Source organism: Elaeis guineensis, chromosome 16 (assembly GCF_000442705.2).
Source record: "Elaeis guineensis isolate ETL-2024a chromosome 16, EG11, whole genome shotgun sequence".
NCBI classification, from domain to species: Eukaryota; Viridiplantae; Streptophyta; class Magnoliopsida; order Arecales; family Arecaceae; genus Elaeis; species Elaeis guineensis.
The window spans coordinates 38,477,858-38,496,045 of record NC_026008.2 but is presented as its reverse complement, the minus strand read 5'-3'; the positions used below and the strand labels follow the sequence as shown (position 1 = coordinate 38,496,045).

Genomic DNA, 18,188 nt, shown 5'->3' with positions numbered 1-18,188 from the left:
ATCCCAGATATGTGTACGTTAATATCACTATTGTGGGCAGACTGTAGGGGGACCTTCCTTAATAATTTCACATCGGACAACTCTGATGTGTGTATATGCTTAAGAGGGATATGAGTACACCTTCCCTCACGAGGTGCTTTTTTCCATGTGGAAGGAACAAAATCGTGAGACCGTCTGCGTGATGCTAGGCCGAGAGATAAATCTCCCGGTGGGGCCCGATCAGGAGCTTCAGGGACAACCTCCGGTGGGAACCACGGGGCAATGCTCCTCGTCCGGACCTAGCCAGAATGGACAATACTTCGTGGGACGGAGCGTGGTTGACTCCGACGATCTGTTTGACACGTGCGCACAATAATTACGTATTTGGTTATGGATAGCAACATAATATTTGTTTGCACTTTACTCATTTCCTCTACCATTTGGACCAAACAATGTTTCTACTTGAATAAGGAGTGACATGTTTTTGGGTGCCAAAGGTTGTAGCCCATTTTTTCCGAGTCTTCCAGGACAAAACTTAGATGGCATAAGGGTTAGAAACCTGCACCTTCAAAGTATGAGATGAGGCCACAGATCTTCATTATTTGAGGACCTGTTTGTTACTTTTTTTTTTTTCTTTCTATAATTTGTGAAATTACACATGAGGATTGATTTGAAAGACGGTGTTCCTACTAAAATTTTCCTATATCTTATTTCTATCTTTGCTTATTTATGAAAGCAATAAATTTTTGCTCATAGAGTTATTGAAGATTGCCCCCACCAAAAAAAAGAAAGAAAGAACAAAAAAAAAAAAAAAAGTTTCTCCATATGGGCCTGGACTGGTACACTTGTCTTAGTCATACCTCCTCAACCTAAACCACCAATCTATGATAGGACATGAGATTGAAGCAAGCACAAAATTGTCACCTAAATTTGAGCATCAGATGGTTAGAGTTTAACTTGAACTCCAAAAGATGTTAGTGGTCTGGTATTAAGTTTGCTGGAGCCTAAAGTGCATTTGGCTTATGACCTAAATCTGAATGGATTAGAATAAGAATTGAAATGATTATATTTCTCGATATATTTGATTTATGACTGAAATCAGAATCAAAATCTAAATGATATTTTAATACCAACGAAGTGTCGGAATTGAGCTTGAAATTGAAATTAGATTCGAACATCACCGACCAAATAGTTAGGATAAGGATCACTCATTACCATTTTTATTTCAAAGAGAAACTAAAATAGGCATGAAGAGTGCGCAAGAATCATAGTATTAATCTTCAGAAAAAAGAAAAAGAAAAGGAAAGAAAATAAGAAGCCCGACTACAAACAGCACGTGAGATACCACGCAATACTTTTTAAACACAATTTGCTACCTGCTAGCAAAAGAAATAGCGACATCAACGATCACAAGAAAATGCAGCAATTTCACATTGGATTGACGGACAAATCAAAGGCTGGCTAATACCACCTTCAGCCCTCAGAAGATAATCCCATACACCAACAGACTCGCGAGACCCAAACACATCCCAACCCAGCTCTCCAATCCCCTCGGACTCCCACTATCATACCTATTATAATCCACCAACGGCTGCACATCCGAACCCGAATCCGAGGGCTGATTCGATCCATTCAAGCCTTCCGGCGACCCCTGCTGCTGCCCCCCAAACGCTCCATTAGCCTGCGGAGCTCCGACTGGCGGCTCCTCCTGCTGCTGGCCAAACACCCCATTAGGCTGCGGTGCTCCCACCGGCTGCTGCCCCTCCTCCTCATTCGGCGGCGGAGCTCCCACAGCCTCCTCCGGTGGTGGAGCTCCGACCGCCTGAGGCTGTGGTTGCTGCTGGCCGAAGGGAAGTTTCCCATTGGTGCCGATCGGTTTGGAAAATGGCGGCGAGTCCGGTGCCAGCCCGGCCGACCCGGGCAACCCGCAACCCTGGTTCGCCCGTGGGTCGTCCGACGCCCTCCAGAACAGCTCTCCCTTGTTGTCTATAACCCGCATGTCACCGTCGTCCACCAGGTCCACCCTCTCCGGGAAGCTCTCCCCGGCGCCCTCTCCGTTCCAGACCGACTCGCTCCCGTCGAACACTTCGAGGCCTTGGTCGGTGAACACCAGCGAGCACGCGTTGGCGGTGCTCACCGGGGCGCACTCCGACTCCCACATGCTTTCTTTGGAGGAGGTGTCCTGGACTTGGATGTAGCAGAAGTCGTTGCCGAAGCCTCCGGCTGCCGGAGCGGTCTCGCGGCGGAGGAGGTAGGCGGCGTACTTGCCGGAAGGGGAGGTGAGGAAGGGCTGGGTGTTGTCGGCGTAGTTGGGGGGGATGGATGCGAGGATTTGCTGCTTGGTGGTTCTTTGGATGGTGCCTGAGGGGATGGTGGCCGATGAGGTTGGGGATAGGAGGAGAGAGGAGATGGAGAGGTAGAGGAGGAAGGATGTGGCATGACGCTTGGTTCGAAGGGAAAAGAGATCCATTCCTTGGTTGTTGGGAAGTGAATGGGGTGAGTGAGGTGCGATGAGGAGGAGGGATGGGAGGCGTTTTAAGGGAGTTTTGGAGTGAGGGGTTGGTGCAACTTCAAATGGAGTAGGAGATGGTGACGGGCATTTTATTTTTGAAAGGAGAGATAATGGAGCAGTGCATGGATTTAAGATTAAGCCATGGGCATCGTGTTTTTCCCCTTTTATATATATATATATATATATATATATATATACAACACAATCATGATGGGCCTTTTCAAGGAAGACTGCTTCTACGTGATAATACTACAGTAAATTAGATAGCAGTTTTTGCAGTTGGGCATATTGAAGAAATTTTTTATATAAAAATAAGATCATTCTTAGATAATTTTGAAATATCTTATTTTCCGATTCTCTTGATTATATTTATATAAAAATTATTTGAATAAACTATCTTCAAAAAAAAAAAAAATTCCTATAAGATTGGATTTAAGAGGTGTTTAATCCACCATCAAAATCAGGATCGAAATCAGAATGAAAACAGATTAAAATGGGAATAAGAGTAGCTAGCCATGTTATGGCTGATCAGAATCAAAATTGGCTTTAAGTTTTAAGGATTAGATTTTAGAGGATTAAAATTTTTATATTTCTATTCTGTGCAATTAAAATAGGAATGGAACTCTTACCGGCCAGATAGTTAAAATTAGAGTTATTTATTCTTATATCTGTTTTAGAGCTCAACTCTCCCCAGCTGAATATGTCCTCGCCGGTAAAGGAGCAAGGCCAAGTTTATAACATAGCAAGCTAGTCTCGTACACAATCCTGATCCAAGGTACCAAAGGTTTGTAAAGTGTTGTAATGGATTTGTTTAACATGTCTCTGCATTCTTTCTTGATCCCGGGTGAAATCATCCGTTTTAACCAACGCAGCAAGAGCTAATCCACCTTACATTGTGACATCAAGAGGTGGTTTCCTGATGGAAGGTTTCGACAAAGGGGAGTAGTTCAACCCTTCCAAGATCTTCATGTGGAAACAATGGGTGGAATATGCTGAATCAAGTGTTCGACGGTTGACACTCTTTCTTTTGTAGATTAAATCGCAAAAAAGCTATAGGCTAGTGGAGCTGATCCAAACATACCCTTAATTTGGCCTGTGCAAGGGCTGGGTCCTTAGTCAAATCAACCCAATTAGGCCTAGTTGAGGCCGAAACCTTGACTGATTTTGCAAACAGTGACCCACCTTGGCTTGATCAAGTTAAGATTTTACCCACTTAGAGGCATCTACTTTGTACCCACGAGTCTTCTAAAATATACGGCTCTTAATTATCAAAAACATATATAATTTTTCACAATATCTTCCGCTTCCTCACGCGTCCCATCCGTCGTGCTTCAAGAGCAATTTCCTTTTTTTTTTGGAACTCTCCAAGATATCCTTCTCTCTTAGTTAGGAAATTATCTTGTCTCACATATGACACCGTTTTATCTTTTATAATCTTTAAACTTAAGTTCTTATCAAGTTGTATGGGTTTTATCTTATCAAGCATGCATGATCAAAAATAATGTTTATAATCATAATCGTTAATTAAGCTACCCAACATCTCTTTTTTTTTTTTTCCTTTTTTTTTTTTTTGAGGTAAAAGATACCCAGTATTTCATAGTTTATATTTCTCGTTAATCCAATGTAACACTCGTGATAGATTTTCTAACAAGAAAATAACAATTGTAAAGAATGAAGTGTGTTACCAGGCAACCATTTGTGTCACTTTTCCATTGTTCGAGCAATCAATCAAGAGAGAGAGAGAGAGGGAGAGACATGAGCACGCGAGCGCACACAGAAAGAGAGAGACCATCAACACCGTCACTTTTCATATTCATGCACAGCATCCCTCAAATAGTATCTATACAACAACAAAAATAGCCAAAAAAAAAAAGAAGAAAAAACCAATTACATAGCTTATAATAATAATAATAATAATAATAATAATAATAATAATAATAATAATAATAATAATAGTAATAGTAGTAGTAATAATAATAATATAAAAAAAGCTATGTATAAAATGGCGCCAGTGTATCTATTCCATCCATTACATCCAAGACTCTTGTCCTCTCAAGTTGCAAATCCAAGGCCGAACTGAATTCCTTGGCAGGTGAATTTCCACAACTCCTGCTTAGACCCCTATATCTTTGGCTCCTTTCACCTTTCTTTGTTACAAGCTCCAAGCTCTTGCTTCTTCCCAATACCATTCTGTTTGATCTCAGGGAGTCCAACAATTCTCTTTCCTCCTCAGAAATTTGAAGGACATCATCAGCTCTGGTATTGCAAGCCAGGGATGAATCTTGCTTGGTCTCATGTGGTAATGATGTTCCCTTTTGGGACTGATATCTAACTAGTTGTAATGGTTTGAACCCATAACCCTGATTTTTCACCTGGATCACCAGATGGTGAAGCCATACCACCAGTTCAAGAATGCATTGATCTGTCTTCTCCTTGTCTGCATGATAAAGTGTTTGGATGCGGGAAACGCTGGACTGTGAAGCTGGCTTCTTGTTTACTTCGGTGCTGCAAAATTGTATGATGTCAAACTCCGACTCAAAATAGAACTATAAGATGATTACCATTGCTTTTCTTAATGAAAGAAAACATACTGTAATTTTTTTTTTTTTATAAAAACAAAAGAACTCAACGAAAAGGTACGAATAGCCTCATACTAACCCAAGATTTGCCCACTCTCCGACCCATCCAAAACCTTGATGTGCTCTGTTGAATTCAAAGGGAAGACGAAGAATTAACAAAATAGAAGTGAATGAGTGCAGGACTTGGAGAAATTAATAGAATGAAGGAGAAAGTATGAAATTGTAGGTTTGGAGAAAAAAGAGCATAAGAAGTACACTTTATAATTCACAGATAATATTTGTTGAAGTGATTGATATGCCTACCTTATCGTATTTTCAGCCAAGGGAACAATCCATTTGAGAGTCTTGTGCATCTCAGCTTTGATTTGAGCTACAGTAAACTGCAGAAACGTAAATTTGTAAATAATCTGAGCTCTGCAGACATCCACACAGCTTTATGTGGTCTACTTTAACAATCCATAGTAAGAGTTGTACAGCCTAGCCTTGATATTGTAAGATTGTCCAGAAGTTATATTGACGAATTTGCATGATAAAAAAAATTATGCATACAAGATGCCAAAACTTTACTTGCAACTTTTCTTTTTCACATGTAGATTCATCTGAAAGTTAATCATGTTATTAACTGTGCACATGCATATAAATACTTTTCAAACAATATTATTTTGAGCGGCTAAACTTTGAACAGACAAGAATTATTATTACTACTCATCTCTTTGAAAGCCCTCACAAGTATACTAACCTTTTTCATGTTTCCAACAAATAGAATGGTGACATTCATGCACTTTATATTCGAAGTTCAAGCAACTGAAACTTAAGTATAGATGCATCATGTTAGCAACTACACACGTTACCGAGTAAACATGCTATGCAACATCCCGAGTAAATGTTGAACACGGGTTTGTCCTAGTGCTCACAACTCATGGCTTAGCAACCAGAGGTTTTGGTCGGAGCCTTGGGTGGTCCATCCCCAAGAATTTAAGCCTGGGTGATTATCAGATGCATGGGTATCCCTCCCTCCATTAGTCTCTCACCAATAGCTAGCCCTTGTATTATCATCCCATTATTTGATAAATTTCTAGTCCATTATACAGTTCATTTTGAAGATAGTGATAAAAATATCACCTGAGCCCCTAAAATAACCCATAATGCTTTATAAAACCCTGGTATTCAATGATGGCAAAGAGAAGTGTATTTCATTTAAAGGACTTGGGTCCACCACCAAATGGTGCAACATAAATTAATCCAATAGTTTTTTAGTGAAATGTTCATAATGGATGATTAGAGGAAATTTATGACTGAATGTCTCATGCAACGATACATGCCCTTCTCGTAATTTTTTCTTAATTTCTTTATTCCCAATTTTTTTTCTGATTTTTCATGAACTTTCCGGATATTTTTAAATTTCTATGCATAAATGATACTCTTAACATGGTAGAAACATCTGAAAGGCTTTGTACTGAAATTGACATAGTCAGCCAAACCTTTGACCACGCTAATTGATTGTTTCTGGGCCTCCATTTATTTATGTTACATAAGGACAAGAGCTGGTCACTAAATGCTGGATTAGTGCATTTCAATACGAACCAAGAAAACACAACAGAACCTATTGAATAATGGATTATTTTTTATTGGTAAATCAGAGTACACTTAAAAAATATATCCACATGAGTAAAGGCAAAGAATGGGTGAGAAAACTGAAAGACCTATTCTTTGGGAAAGATCGACAGCTTCATAAAACATACCTCTTCTTTGGCATCAAATGATTGCAATCGGGAACGCAGGGCCCCCTTCACTCCAGCTGGCAATCCATGATATAAAGAGTCTCTTGTACTTGAAGGAAGGACAAGCGGTCTAGATACCTAAACATACAATTTTTTAAAGAAACTATTAATTTAGATGAGAAACTTTGCTATCACAGACATGTTTTCTGGGGTAAATTGCACATCTTCACAGGGCAGGGAAATGGAGTCTTGTAAACATTGAATCCAGAAAGCTACAGATTTTATTGCAAAATATAGATGACTAGAATTAAGGCAAAACAGATTTTTACCTCAGATTCATCTCTTTTGCCAGTCATGTGACTATCTACGTGTGCCTTATATATTAATACATCAGAATAGAAACTAATCATATAAAAACCCTATTTGGAAAGCCAAAATATCAGGACAAAAAAGGCTAAACCTTGTATTCTATCAAATTGAGAAAGCTGGCAAAGTTTATTACTTAATAAAAGAATTTATTAGATCTATAAAATAATAAAGGAGATTCATGATCAAATACCAATTCAATTCTCTTGTGATTGAAGAGAATTTATTTTTCAGAGCACTGGGCTGCAGTTTATCTCATGGATGATACCATTAGTGACAACTGCAGACCCTTTGTTCAGGTCATGTCTGAACAAATTGATTCCAACACTGGTCAAATCTTTTATATACACCATCCAAATGAATGAGCCCCATCACCCTTGTATTGCGGATAACTATTCATAATTCAGTTTATCAAGACATGATCAAAAAATTTAATCCTCTGTAAGCAGCAAATATCGGTTCAATGTGACATGTCAACAGAGAGGAATTTATCAATGTCAGATGCAAAGTAATTTGTGATAACGGAAGCAAAAGCTCTCCTACAGAACAAAATTACAGGACATAAAGAAGGGATTTGTTTTACTTACGATATTGTCAATTTGATTGATAACGTTAGCATAATGAAGCGCAAGACCAGAAACACCCAATCTTCGATTTTGAACTGGCCCAGGGTCCATCGATCTGGCACCTGCCAATTTTTCAAACTGAATTAACACTATAATACAAATTTGTCAAGGCAAATCTGTCAATGGTGCATCAAAGGTTACAGCTGGAAGATGAATAAGGTAGATACAAGTTTGTGAATATATGATAGTTACACAGCAACAGAGCCTACATATAGGACTATAGATAGTTTTCTGCAATCCACTTCTTCAACTTGTTGTGAAGTCTTAATCAGGGTAAAAGCCTTCGCTACATATAGGCTTTATTCAGTGATGTGGATATTAAGTACATCATGACCATAAACATGCAGACTGGAAATTTTCAATGCCATGACTATACATTATTACAGGAAAATGATAGCAAAAAGAAAAAAAAAAATGTGTGCAAAAGTAAATGGTATGTAAAAATACATCCACATAGAGTCTGTCAATTCAAGTCTCACATTTCTCGATGTTCGTTTATATCTCTTAAGAAATTTGGTAGTTAGTAACATACTGGGTTATAAGTAGCAACAGAACATATGCATCTAATGATTTGATGTTGAGATTTTCATTCCTAAACTGGGGATGATCGGCAAATAAGGATCCATAAAGCCAACCCCATATAATTGGGATAAGGCTGGATAATTATGATTATGGTAATTCGAGATTCTTTTATGCAAGATTAGTTATTTAAACTAGAAGACATCCAGAAGAATCAACACCCTCAGGGTAATAATTCCTGTCCTAAATCACAACCTTTGTCAGAATGTAAGAGTCAAAAGAGGCATGAGTATAATATACTGTAAAACTGGTCTTTGTGTTGATGTAGCATATAGTAACTTTTGAGACACGTACCAGTACTCCAGAATATCTCCAAAATCTCTTTATGTAAAAATGAAACAATGTCAACAAGTTTCTCCACTATCTGCACAGAGTTTACCTCATCAGAGAAATATATAACGTCATGTATCAAAATTATAAAAAGAAAAAACGGCTTCCTTTTAAACTGCTGCACAATTTGTTATGAATGAGAAAGAGAGAGAATTAAGAAAATAATATTAACCAAATTTCAGATTTGAAGTGAAGAGGATTGATCATGAAACCAAGTATGCCATTGAAACCATATTGAGAATTGAGTTACCACATTGAGATAAATTATGATTTTTTAATTACTCACCTCCTCCAAATTTCTAGACCACAGGGATTTCTTTTTCAAACTCTTCACAAGCTTTCTTTGATGTTTTAGTTCACTATGTAACATCATAAGACTTTCTGTCATGAACAAGGAAATGGGTCCAAGTTAACTACAATATCAATGTACAGTAATCAGCAAAAAAGTATTACTTTACATAAAATCAGAAGTTTGCACATGCAATGTACAGTAATCAGCAAAAAAGTATTACTTTACATAAAATCAGAAGTTTGCACATGCATTATAATTTATGAAATAAGTAATGTGGAATAAATATAGCCACAGAAGTTTATAAAAGAACTTTTTCTTTTCAATCAGCTAAAACATAAATAAAATTATAGTCCTTACTTTAGCAATGGCATTCTAAACATAAATTGTTGTAGATAAACATATATCAATCCACGTTTCAATCAGATAAAACATCAAGAACACTATGGTCCCTGGTAAACAGAAAACTTTCTAAATTTAAAATGTGGTAATTAAGCTATATATAAATTCCAATATAAATAAAAATGTTATGGTACATTAATTAAAAATGTTTCTTCTCCAGAAGTTAGCAAAGTTTTAGTTCACTTTCTCTAAATATCAGATGATTTATTTTACTCACTTATTCTTCTATCAAACCTTGTAACCTTATTAGGCTGCCAGTTGAGTTGATAATATGGTAATAATGAAGTTTCTTTTGTTTATCACATGTCGTAAGACAAATGAAGGGAATACAAAGCTTACCGCCCCATTCATTCTGTCAAATTTTCTAGTCTACTTTATAAGCCTCCTCATTAGGGTGCTTACCTTTTCAATAAAACAAGACAATCAGCTAGTTGGACAAATTTGTTGCTATCTGACTGGATGGTGCAGAACTGACTTTAGTCCTCTAAGATCTTAATTACATTTAATATGCAGAGCAAATTTGAGGTTATGACAAATAGCCAAAGTACTCTTAAAATTTTGTATATTTATCCAGGAAGAATGAAAACCCTATTCTACCATTTCTGAATAGTTACTGAAAAGTTTCATCATAACTTCCCTGATCATGATAGTAATCAAGTCCGGCATCAGTTTGAAGAAAAAACCTACCAACGTGAAGGAGCTTTTATCTTGAATTTGCCTTCATATTTATTTAAATTTTAGGAAAGGAAAAGAAAGGAATTACTAGTGTTTACCACCACCCTCCTTTCCTTCCTCCCTTCACTGTGTACAAAACCAGGTTATGAGTAATCTTGTCAACTGAACTGTCAGCCCATAGCCCTGAAGAAGAGGCAGTTCTTCCCTTCTTAATTCAATTTTGTGCTTTTTTTTTTTTCCTTTTACCATGCAAATCACCAGAACTGGCTCGTAAGCATCTCGAGAAAGGGGGGAAATGGCAGAATTAAATACTCTGTGATGAAAGAAAAAACAGAGCCTTACCTCGTCTAGCTGCAGGTAATGACTCTTCTTCTTGAAGCTTCCTTCGATAATCTTGTTCAAACCTATCCAGCGCATGTAACTCATGATAGAGCTCCTATACATGTGAGATGAGTTACATTCATAAAAAACAACTTTAAAAAATCTAAATCTCATGATCACAGTCATATTTTCCTAGCAGACAGAACACTGAAAAGAAAAATTGCAGTCCATGCACCGGCCATGCTGGTTTATCTTCTTCTCCTTTACAGATGACCAAGCTCTACATCAAATTGATGTTCAAGAAAGAACAAGGAGACAAAATCATTCCTGATTATAAAGTGTGCATTTATAGTTTTGCATACCAGATAATGCACATCAGAAGCAATTCAATGTTTCTACAGTTATAAAAACTGGGCAGATTACAAGAAATTCACATCATAAAAGATTTAAGTGGAGTTGTGCTTCAAGAATCATTTGTTTCAGAAAACCAAATGTGAGAATTGACCAATATGTGTGATTATATTAATGCACTAATAAAGGAAAATACAGAATTTCTGTGAGGCACAGAGGTAAAAAGATCAGTCTCATCTCTTAAAGTGAACAATTTTATTGAGTTGGTTCCTTAATTTTTTAACATGATGGAAATTTGTGCAAGTGCGTCTTGGTCTGAGATCAATGTAGAATAATGATAATGTGAGCCAAAAGATACTCAAAAGTTAAGGAGTATATTAACTGTACACATATATACATTATATAGAAGTTCATGCGAGGCACAGACGTAAACAGTTCAATCTTAAGTCTTTAAGTGAACCTTTTTATAGGGTTGATCCCTTAATCCAGTTTTTAAACATGATTGAACTCTGTGCAAGTGTGTTGGCATGAGATCAATGCAAAATTATGATACAGTAGTCCAATGGATGCTCAAAAGGAGTATACAAATATATATAATTAGTTTCTGTACACACACATAAGTGCACATACATATATGAATATATACATGTATATGGATATTGTCATGCCTATATGTGTTTCTATATTAAAATTCTGCTTCTATTAACTTTTCTTGCTAAAAATGTTTCCTTCAATAAACTTAATTGAGAAATCTATTTCACAAGGGCCTGCTGTTGCAAATAAGATAAAGCATATGCCTTCATTATATGCTTGATATATTCTAGGGTTCCCAATCCTTATCCATCCAGTTTCTTCTCTCCACTCCCTCATAATCAAGGGTTCTCTCTCTTCTACAGCAGATTATTTGGCACCTTATCTTCCTTAAGCTCTCCACTGTCATTTTTTCCTCTTTGACAAAGATGTGTTGAATGTGCATATACATTATACACAGAATGGAATCAAATCATGTTTGTGCAATATACACAATGAACCATCATATAGAGAAGCTACATGACTCTGCAAACAAATGTAGGTAACAGATACTAAACATGACAGAAAAGCTCGGCTCTAAATTTCCACAATTTCATAGACTTAGAGATAAACTAAATAAATATATATTTATGGACATAATCAAAGAAATTTAGCCCTGACAAGCGTATGTAAAGGTCATGGATAGTTCCCCCAAGACCATTAGCCATTATTTGCCTTAGCCCTATAAACGTGTGTCGCTGGCTACCTAAAGTGCTCACTAGCCGTAACGGAATGAGTTGATTGATCAAAGTCACTAGCCCTATGCACAAGCAAATAAAAACAAATAACAACAAGCAACTAACAACAAATAACAACAAGCAAGTCATCTGATATCACAATTTTCAATTCATCCACAATAGCAACTCTAGAAGCTACTACGAAATTAAATTTAATAAAGGTTTATCTCAAAATACTTACAGAAGTGTTCTGAGTCAGATTTATCAAGTGTTGCATGGTTGTTTCTACCTCTTCTTTTAATGGTTCCAGGGGTGTAAGATCCGAACTCAATCTGGAATATTTATCATATGTTTCAAATTGGTAATGTGACTTAGTGAACATCAGAAGACTAATAAAAAGAGTGTAATTGAATGACAAAGACAAACCATCTTACTTCTGAAAATAGCGGCCCAAATTATGCCATACAGGATCTTTACAAAGATCCCCAAATCGAGTTACTTCTCTGGATAAAATATCAAGCTCTTCCCTGTTATAGTAAATAAAGGTACGGTAACGCATTAGTTAAATATTATAAGGATAATAATCATAATGGGACTATTGAAATTTAAAAGACATATATCCAAGTTCTAGACAAGTGCAGCTTAATCCTCGAATCAACCTTTTGTCAGCAGCAGCGATGCATAGAAGTTCATTGGTATCCACAGAAATCAGTTGTCTTACTCCATCGGACTGCAAAATCTCTTCTTTCAAGAATTTGATGTTTTCATCTGAAAGCGACCTCCACAAATTAGCAGCTTTGGCAATTGTATTTGCAACTTCAAATGCCAGTATTGAAATTTTATTTCCTCGGGATGCAATTCCAGAGATAAATCCACTGCCAGCATTCAAATTTGACATGCTACTTCCAAGGGTATCCAAGACCTCCACTGCCCTTTCTAGGCCAGCAATGCCAGCCCTTCCAAAAATTGAACTTGTTTCTGAAACCTAAGAAACACTGGCAGTTTGACATCAGTACTTACAGACGAAATACAATAAATTCTACCTTTTACAGCAAACTGTTGTCCACATATATCCAACTAGAAGTGACAATATCAATAATATGATCGTTAAAAAAAGGAAAGGAAAAGAAATGAAATGAAAAGATTCAACCAAAGTATTTTCATTTGAAAATATTTGATTATTGAATTGTCCAAAAGCATGGAAGGAGATAAGAAGATTGAGTTTCTAGCACAGATTACAATTTAATATGAGCTCATGACTTTGCAGCAAAAATAAAATCAAGCATTGACAGGTGAATATTCTTCCATATTTTAAAAAAATGCTACTGGCAGCTAAAGTAATGCATGAATGATTAGGAAAGGAATCACCACATGAAAGTTAAGTCAAAATTTTGACATGGGCTTGGGTAAGATACAGTAAATCAGTAATTTTGAGTACTCATTTCAAATTATCAATTTTCAAGCATCACCGACAGTGTTTGCAGCTGCAACACAGAATTTGAACTTGTATCTCCTATTATTAGTCTTTTTCTTGAAGATAAGTCAGCATTTATAAAGTTTGTCTACACTCAACTGAAAAATAAATAAATAAAAACAAGAAAGAAAGAGATAATCAAAAGCTCGGATATTGTACAATGGAATTGTGGGTGGACCACGTGTTTTAGCAAATCTAAGCATTATGCTGCACGATATGCAAACATTACTCATGCATAGATTGTTCAGAAACCTGGTATATTATGTTTGTCCCATACATATTTGCAACCAGTTCTGGTTTCATATCTTAGTTCTTCTACAAGTCTACAGCTTTAAGTGTGTTCCTATCTTCACCTCTAAATGTTTTTGGCATCAGATTCATAGCTCCTGTTTGCCGCTAGAACTCCATATCTCACTAGTCTGTATCAGGATAATGCTCATGTGTTTGCATCCACAAGCAGTCCCTGCTCCAAGTAATTTCTGCATGTGGCATTTCAAGTTTTCAAACTTCCAACAGGTATTTAGTGACCCATTATTGTTGCCAACTTTCACCTCCTACTAACAGCGAAGATGTGGATTTAATGGCAATCAGCAAAAAATGTCAGTCCATGTTAAGGTTAACTAGATCTTTGCTTATGCGAAGCTTGTAACCCTGAAAAATACAAGAAGCATTTCTTCAATAGTTCAAGTTCTCAAACATATAGTTAGAAAGTTTATAAGACTGCTAATTAGCATCTTTGTAAGATGGCTTGTTTTGTGATTGCAGGTCTTCCATCAACCTTGGTAACCCTTCATAATCACATCACATGGTCTGACTCTGCTGTTTAGGGATTATCCTGCTAATTAGCATTTTTGTAAGATGGCTTGTTGTATGATAGCATGTCTTCCACAAACCTCAGTAACCCTTCATAACTATTATCACATGGTCTGAACTCTTGAGTTTAGTGATAATCGTAGTGCAACTCAGATCTATAGCTATCCCACTTTTTCTTGAATTGAGAGAGGGTTTGTCATCTTCACCATGAAAGCACCCTTTCTTTACTGCAGCTTTCTTCAGAATATTAATTCAGTGATTTGCCATGAAGCCATCGAGAACTCAAAATGACTAATTTAACCTCATTGAGGAAAGAATTGTGATTTGTCATTACGTACTAGGTTCTGTAGGCCTGCTTACTTCTAAAATTTCTTCATCTTATTCAAGCCCGTGTGTACACCATAATCACCTTCATAAGCCAAGTTTCATGTATCTTTTTTCAGTAATTGGACATGAAAATTTCCACAATGCAGGTGAGATTCAAACATGTCTGGCACATGTTCGCCAATATGGAAAGCATGGTATGATTACCCATCAAAGGCCATAAGCTGACAAACTACTCGCATCAAGTCCCCTAAAAGCACCAGCTATCACGTAAACAACTGCTTCGGTCACAACCACCACTTACTAATGATCTGAACGACATTCACTCGTGTCATTATTTTCTTCTGATCCGTGCTCCACCACAACCACAGAGGTCTTACTACACTAAGACCAATAGTATAAATTGCCATTTCAATTATGTAGATCCATGAATGGAGCATGAAGGCAAATTTCAGCAGAATGATCTCTAGATAAGTTCTGAGAAATGGGGATCAATGTCAAGTTCAAGGAGCAATCTAATCTGGCATGTTGCAGATATTCATATTTTTGCGAGCCAGAATCTAGCTTATACTTAAAGGACATCACAACTGCATTTGGTATAAATCCCAGATTGATCAATACCACTATCTTTCAATGTTATCATAAATGTGTCACTTTAAGCTATCAAGTTAAAATTGTGAGTGAACTGAGGCTTGCCTTAATGGTGATACCTCTCTGCCTTGAAACCAGAGATTATAGGTTTGATTCTTGGATGATGCATCCCAAAAATCTGGATGGGGGTGGTGTAATTATTGCAGATGCAACACCCCCCCCCCCCCCCCAAACTCCTTCTCTCAAAAAAAAAAAAGGTTAAAAATTTAGGTGAATGCATATATGGGCTATCTGTCGGCTATTCAATTGCTGATTCATCTGCATCATACTCATTCCAAACCCTTAATGAAATAGTTAGGATATCTCTTTGTACTCTACTATAACCATCTCATTACCCAGTTATGACAGTCCTGCTTTCCTTACATGCATGAAGTTATTCGATACGCGCTAAACAAAGTACCATTTGTGTTGTCCCCAAAACAAACCCATCCACCAGTATATGGCATCGAATCTGGGATGTCCGTCCACTTACTCCTTGGTCATGACAGCATAGAAACTCGTTATCAGACAGATCCTACTAAACCACCTTCCATGTGGAGAACACCAATTACTCCTAAAATCATCCAAGGCGCTCAAGCTTAGTCATGTTTAGGTTCTCAAGAGAAACAGAGACAACAAGCCCGAATTTTGTTACATAATCAGAATCGCTTCTCACTGTAGACAAAGTCGCATTGCTGTTCTTCGCTTCGATCACACTCCTCTAACACGTGACGCTTGAATCTATTTAGGCTTCCTCCCAATCACATGAAATTGTTACCAGTCCAATCAAACGACCATGGCCAACATATACTCCCATCAAACTCCCAAACATCAACATCATAACTTCACCACCACATATATGTCAAAAAAATAAACCTAACACCTAATTGCTGTTATCCAATCAATACCCAGAAAAGACAAGAAGAAATCAATCAAAGAATAAGAGAAGGCAGCACCTTTCCAGCTCCGGCCTTCGCCGGCTTGATCTGAAGCTCCCCGGGATCATAAGTCCCGCAACCGCTCTTCCGAATGCCGACGAACCCGTCCGCCGCCGCGTCACGGGAGAAAGAGAGATCCTTGCTCTCCTCCCCCGTTCCTCTCGAGCAAACGCATCCCATCTTTCTTCACTTCCTACCCCAATTCCCCCCCTCCAAGAACCCTAATCTCAAGCCCTGGATCCTTTTTTTCCCCTGGGTTCAGCGAGGAGGTATGTATGTATATATGAATAATGAAGAACTCGAGCCGCTTTTTTTTGGCTCGTTACCTTCTTGTGTCCTGGGATTGACCGACTCTTGAGTCGCTAAGCTAAGAAAAAGAAAACGTCGGTATGAACGGGGACGGATCTGGCGGGCCGGTTGGCGGTTTTTTTTCCCGTTCTACCCCTCCGTCCGCCCTACGGCGGTTGGCGGGTGCACGAAAACGACGCGGTAATCTCGTCAAGGTCACCGAGCATGCCAAAAACAAAAAGAAAAAAAGAAAGGGACGCGTGGGCCCATGGTACATTCGGTGGAATTACCGATCGTGGATGTGGGGCCATGGTAGTGCTTGCTTGCAGTCGAGACCTTGAGTGGGATGGAAGCATCGTATATATATATATTTTTAATAATAAATTAATAAATTATATTTTTAGTTTCTAAAGCAATCCATATTTTTATTTTAAAAGATTGCTAGATCATAAAAATTTAAAATTTGATCTTTATGCTTTCTGAACCATTTTAATATTATCTATGGTCCTTCTTCAATAATCATTTCTCATCAAAAATTCAATATGATCTTTTCTCATCAAAAATCTGATACGGCAACTACTGGTATCTTCGTGCAGTAAGATTTGTTCAGATGGATGAAATCATCACTTATGTGATTTAAATTATTTAAATATATAGCTGATATGATCAAAATAGATGGTTACATATTTAAAATAGTCCAAATAGGTAGTTTATCTACTATTTCTTCGTGCATGTCTTAATTTCGTAAGACGTCTTTTCTTATTCTCCAATTACAAACCATTCTTCTCTCCTAATTTGAACAAGACGGTCAATATTTGCCTTACTTCTTCCCAATCATCTAGCAATGTTGGAGTCATGCATTCGGCATTTCTTTTTGGCACTGTTTGTTGTCCAAAATTTCTCCATCATTTCTCATTTATGTTGTCTCAGCATCTTTCTTCCCATTAAACACAAGTATGTAAATCCTATGATAAGTTAAAATATTTGATTTATAACGTGCACGCATGTTATTGGCACGACAGTATCTGACTTGATTCATCATTTCGTCTATTTTTTTTCTGAAGTCGATTTTTTACTATCTTCTCATAGAAAAAGATTTCATCATTGTACCATTAAAAATAATTACAATACAAATTCCTCTCATGTACAAAAATATTTTTTGAAGTCAAAAAGATAAAAAATATCAAATAGAGTTAGGGCCAAAAAAAATTCATACCCCAAATGATGGATAATCAAAAAATATTCGACCTGAATTTTTTTGTTCATGAGGTCTTTGTTTAAGCCCAATGCCCACAAAACCAAAATCTTTCAGTGTCATTTGAAGTCTTGGATTAATAAAAGTCGTTAGATCCAACTGTTAAGCTTTTATCTATAGAGATTGCAGCCGGAGAATGGCTCATATAGCAAGAAAGAAAGATCGTAAATCAAGATGGAAGAGAGCAAAGATAGGATTTTAATTGAGAAAGATGATTAGGGGAATAAGATTTCAAACCGAAAAAAAAGATTTCTGATAGCAAGAGCATCACTAGTTATCATGTTAGACCTTCGGAAAGTCGCTAGAATTACATCTAAGGACAACACTAAAATGATTCAGATGGCATACGGATTTTAATTTTTTATAATTTAAATTTTTTTAAAATATATATATATTAATTTGTGATCAGAATCAAAATTTATTGAAACAAAAACCAAAATAACTATATACTCCAACCTGCTTGGTTCATCACCGAACTTGACATTGGAA

The 18,188-nt window shown here is 37.1% G+C and overlaps 2 protein-coding genes across 3 annotated transcripts; both read right to left on the bottom strand.

Moving 5' to 3' along the window:
* Positions 1 to 1,205: 1,205 nt before the first annotated feature.
* Positions 1,206 to 2,542, bottom strand: LOC105059725 (uncharacterized). Its single transcript, XM_010943141.4, has one exon. It carries the CDS (start codon positions 2,447 to 2,449, stop codon positions 1,460 to 1,462), a length of 990 nt encoding a protein of 329 aa, XP_010941443.1. The 5' UTR covers positions 2,450 to 2,542; the 3' UTR covers positions 1,206 to 1,459.
* Positions 2,543 to 4,272: 1,730 nt separating this feature from the next.
* On the bottom strand, positions 4,273 to 16,488 carry LOC105059618 (protein PSK SIMULATOR 1). Of its 2 annotated transcripts, none has more exons than XM_029268599.2 (12): positions 16,175 to 16,488; positions 12,637 to 12,962; positions 12,412 to 12,504; positions 12,219 to 12,309; positions 10,401 to 10,494; positions 8,979 to 9,073; positions 8,657 to 8,726; positions 7,745 to 7,845; positions 6,813 to 6,929; positions 5,374 to 5,450; positions 5,150 to 5,194; positions 4,273 to 4,996 (listed from the first exon to the last, which is right to left on the bottom strand). In XM_029268599.2, the coding sequence occupies exons 1-12, from the start codon at positions 16,334 to 16,336 to the stop codon at positions 4,483 to 4,485; spliced, it is 1,785 nt and encodes a 594-aa protein (XP_029124432.1). In that variant the 5' UTR covers positions 16,337 to 16,488; the 3' UTR covers positions 4,273 to 4,482. The 2 variants fall into 2 exon arrangements, with proteins under 2 accessions (XP_029124432.1, XP_029124433.1); XM_029268600.2 differs by having other exon boundaries at positions 12,637 to 12,972; positions 16,175 to 16,407.
* Positions 16,489 to 18,188: the final 1,700 nt, after the last annotated feature.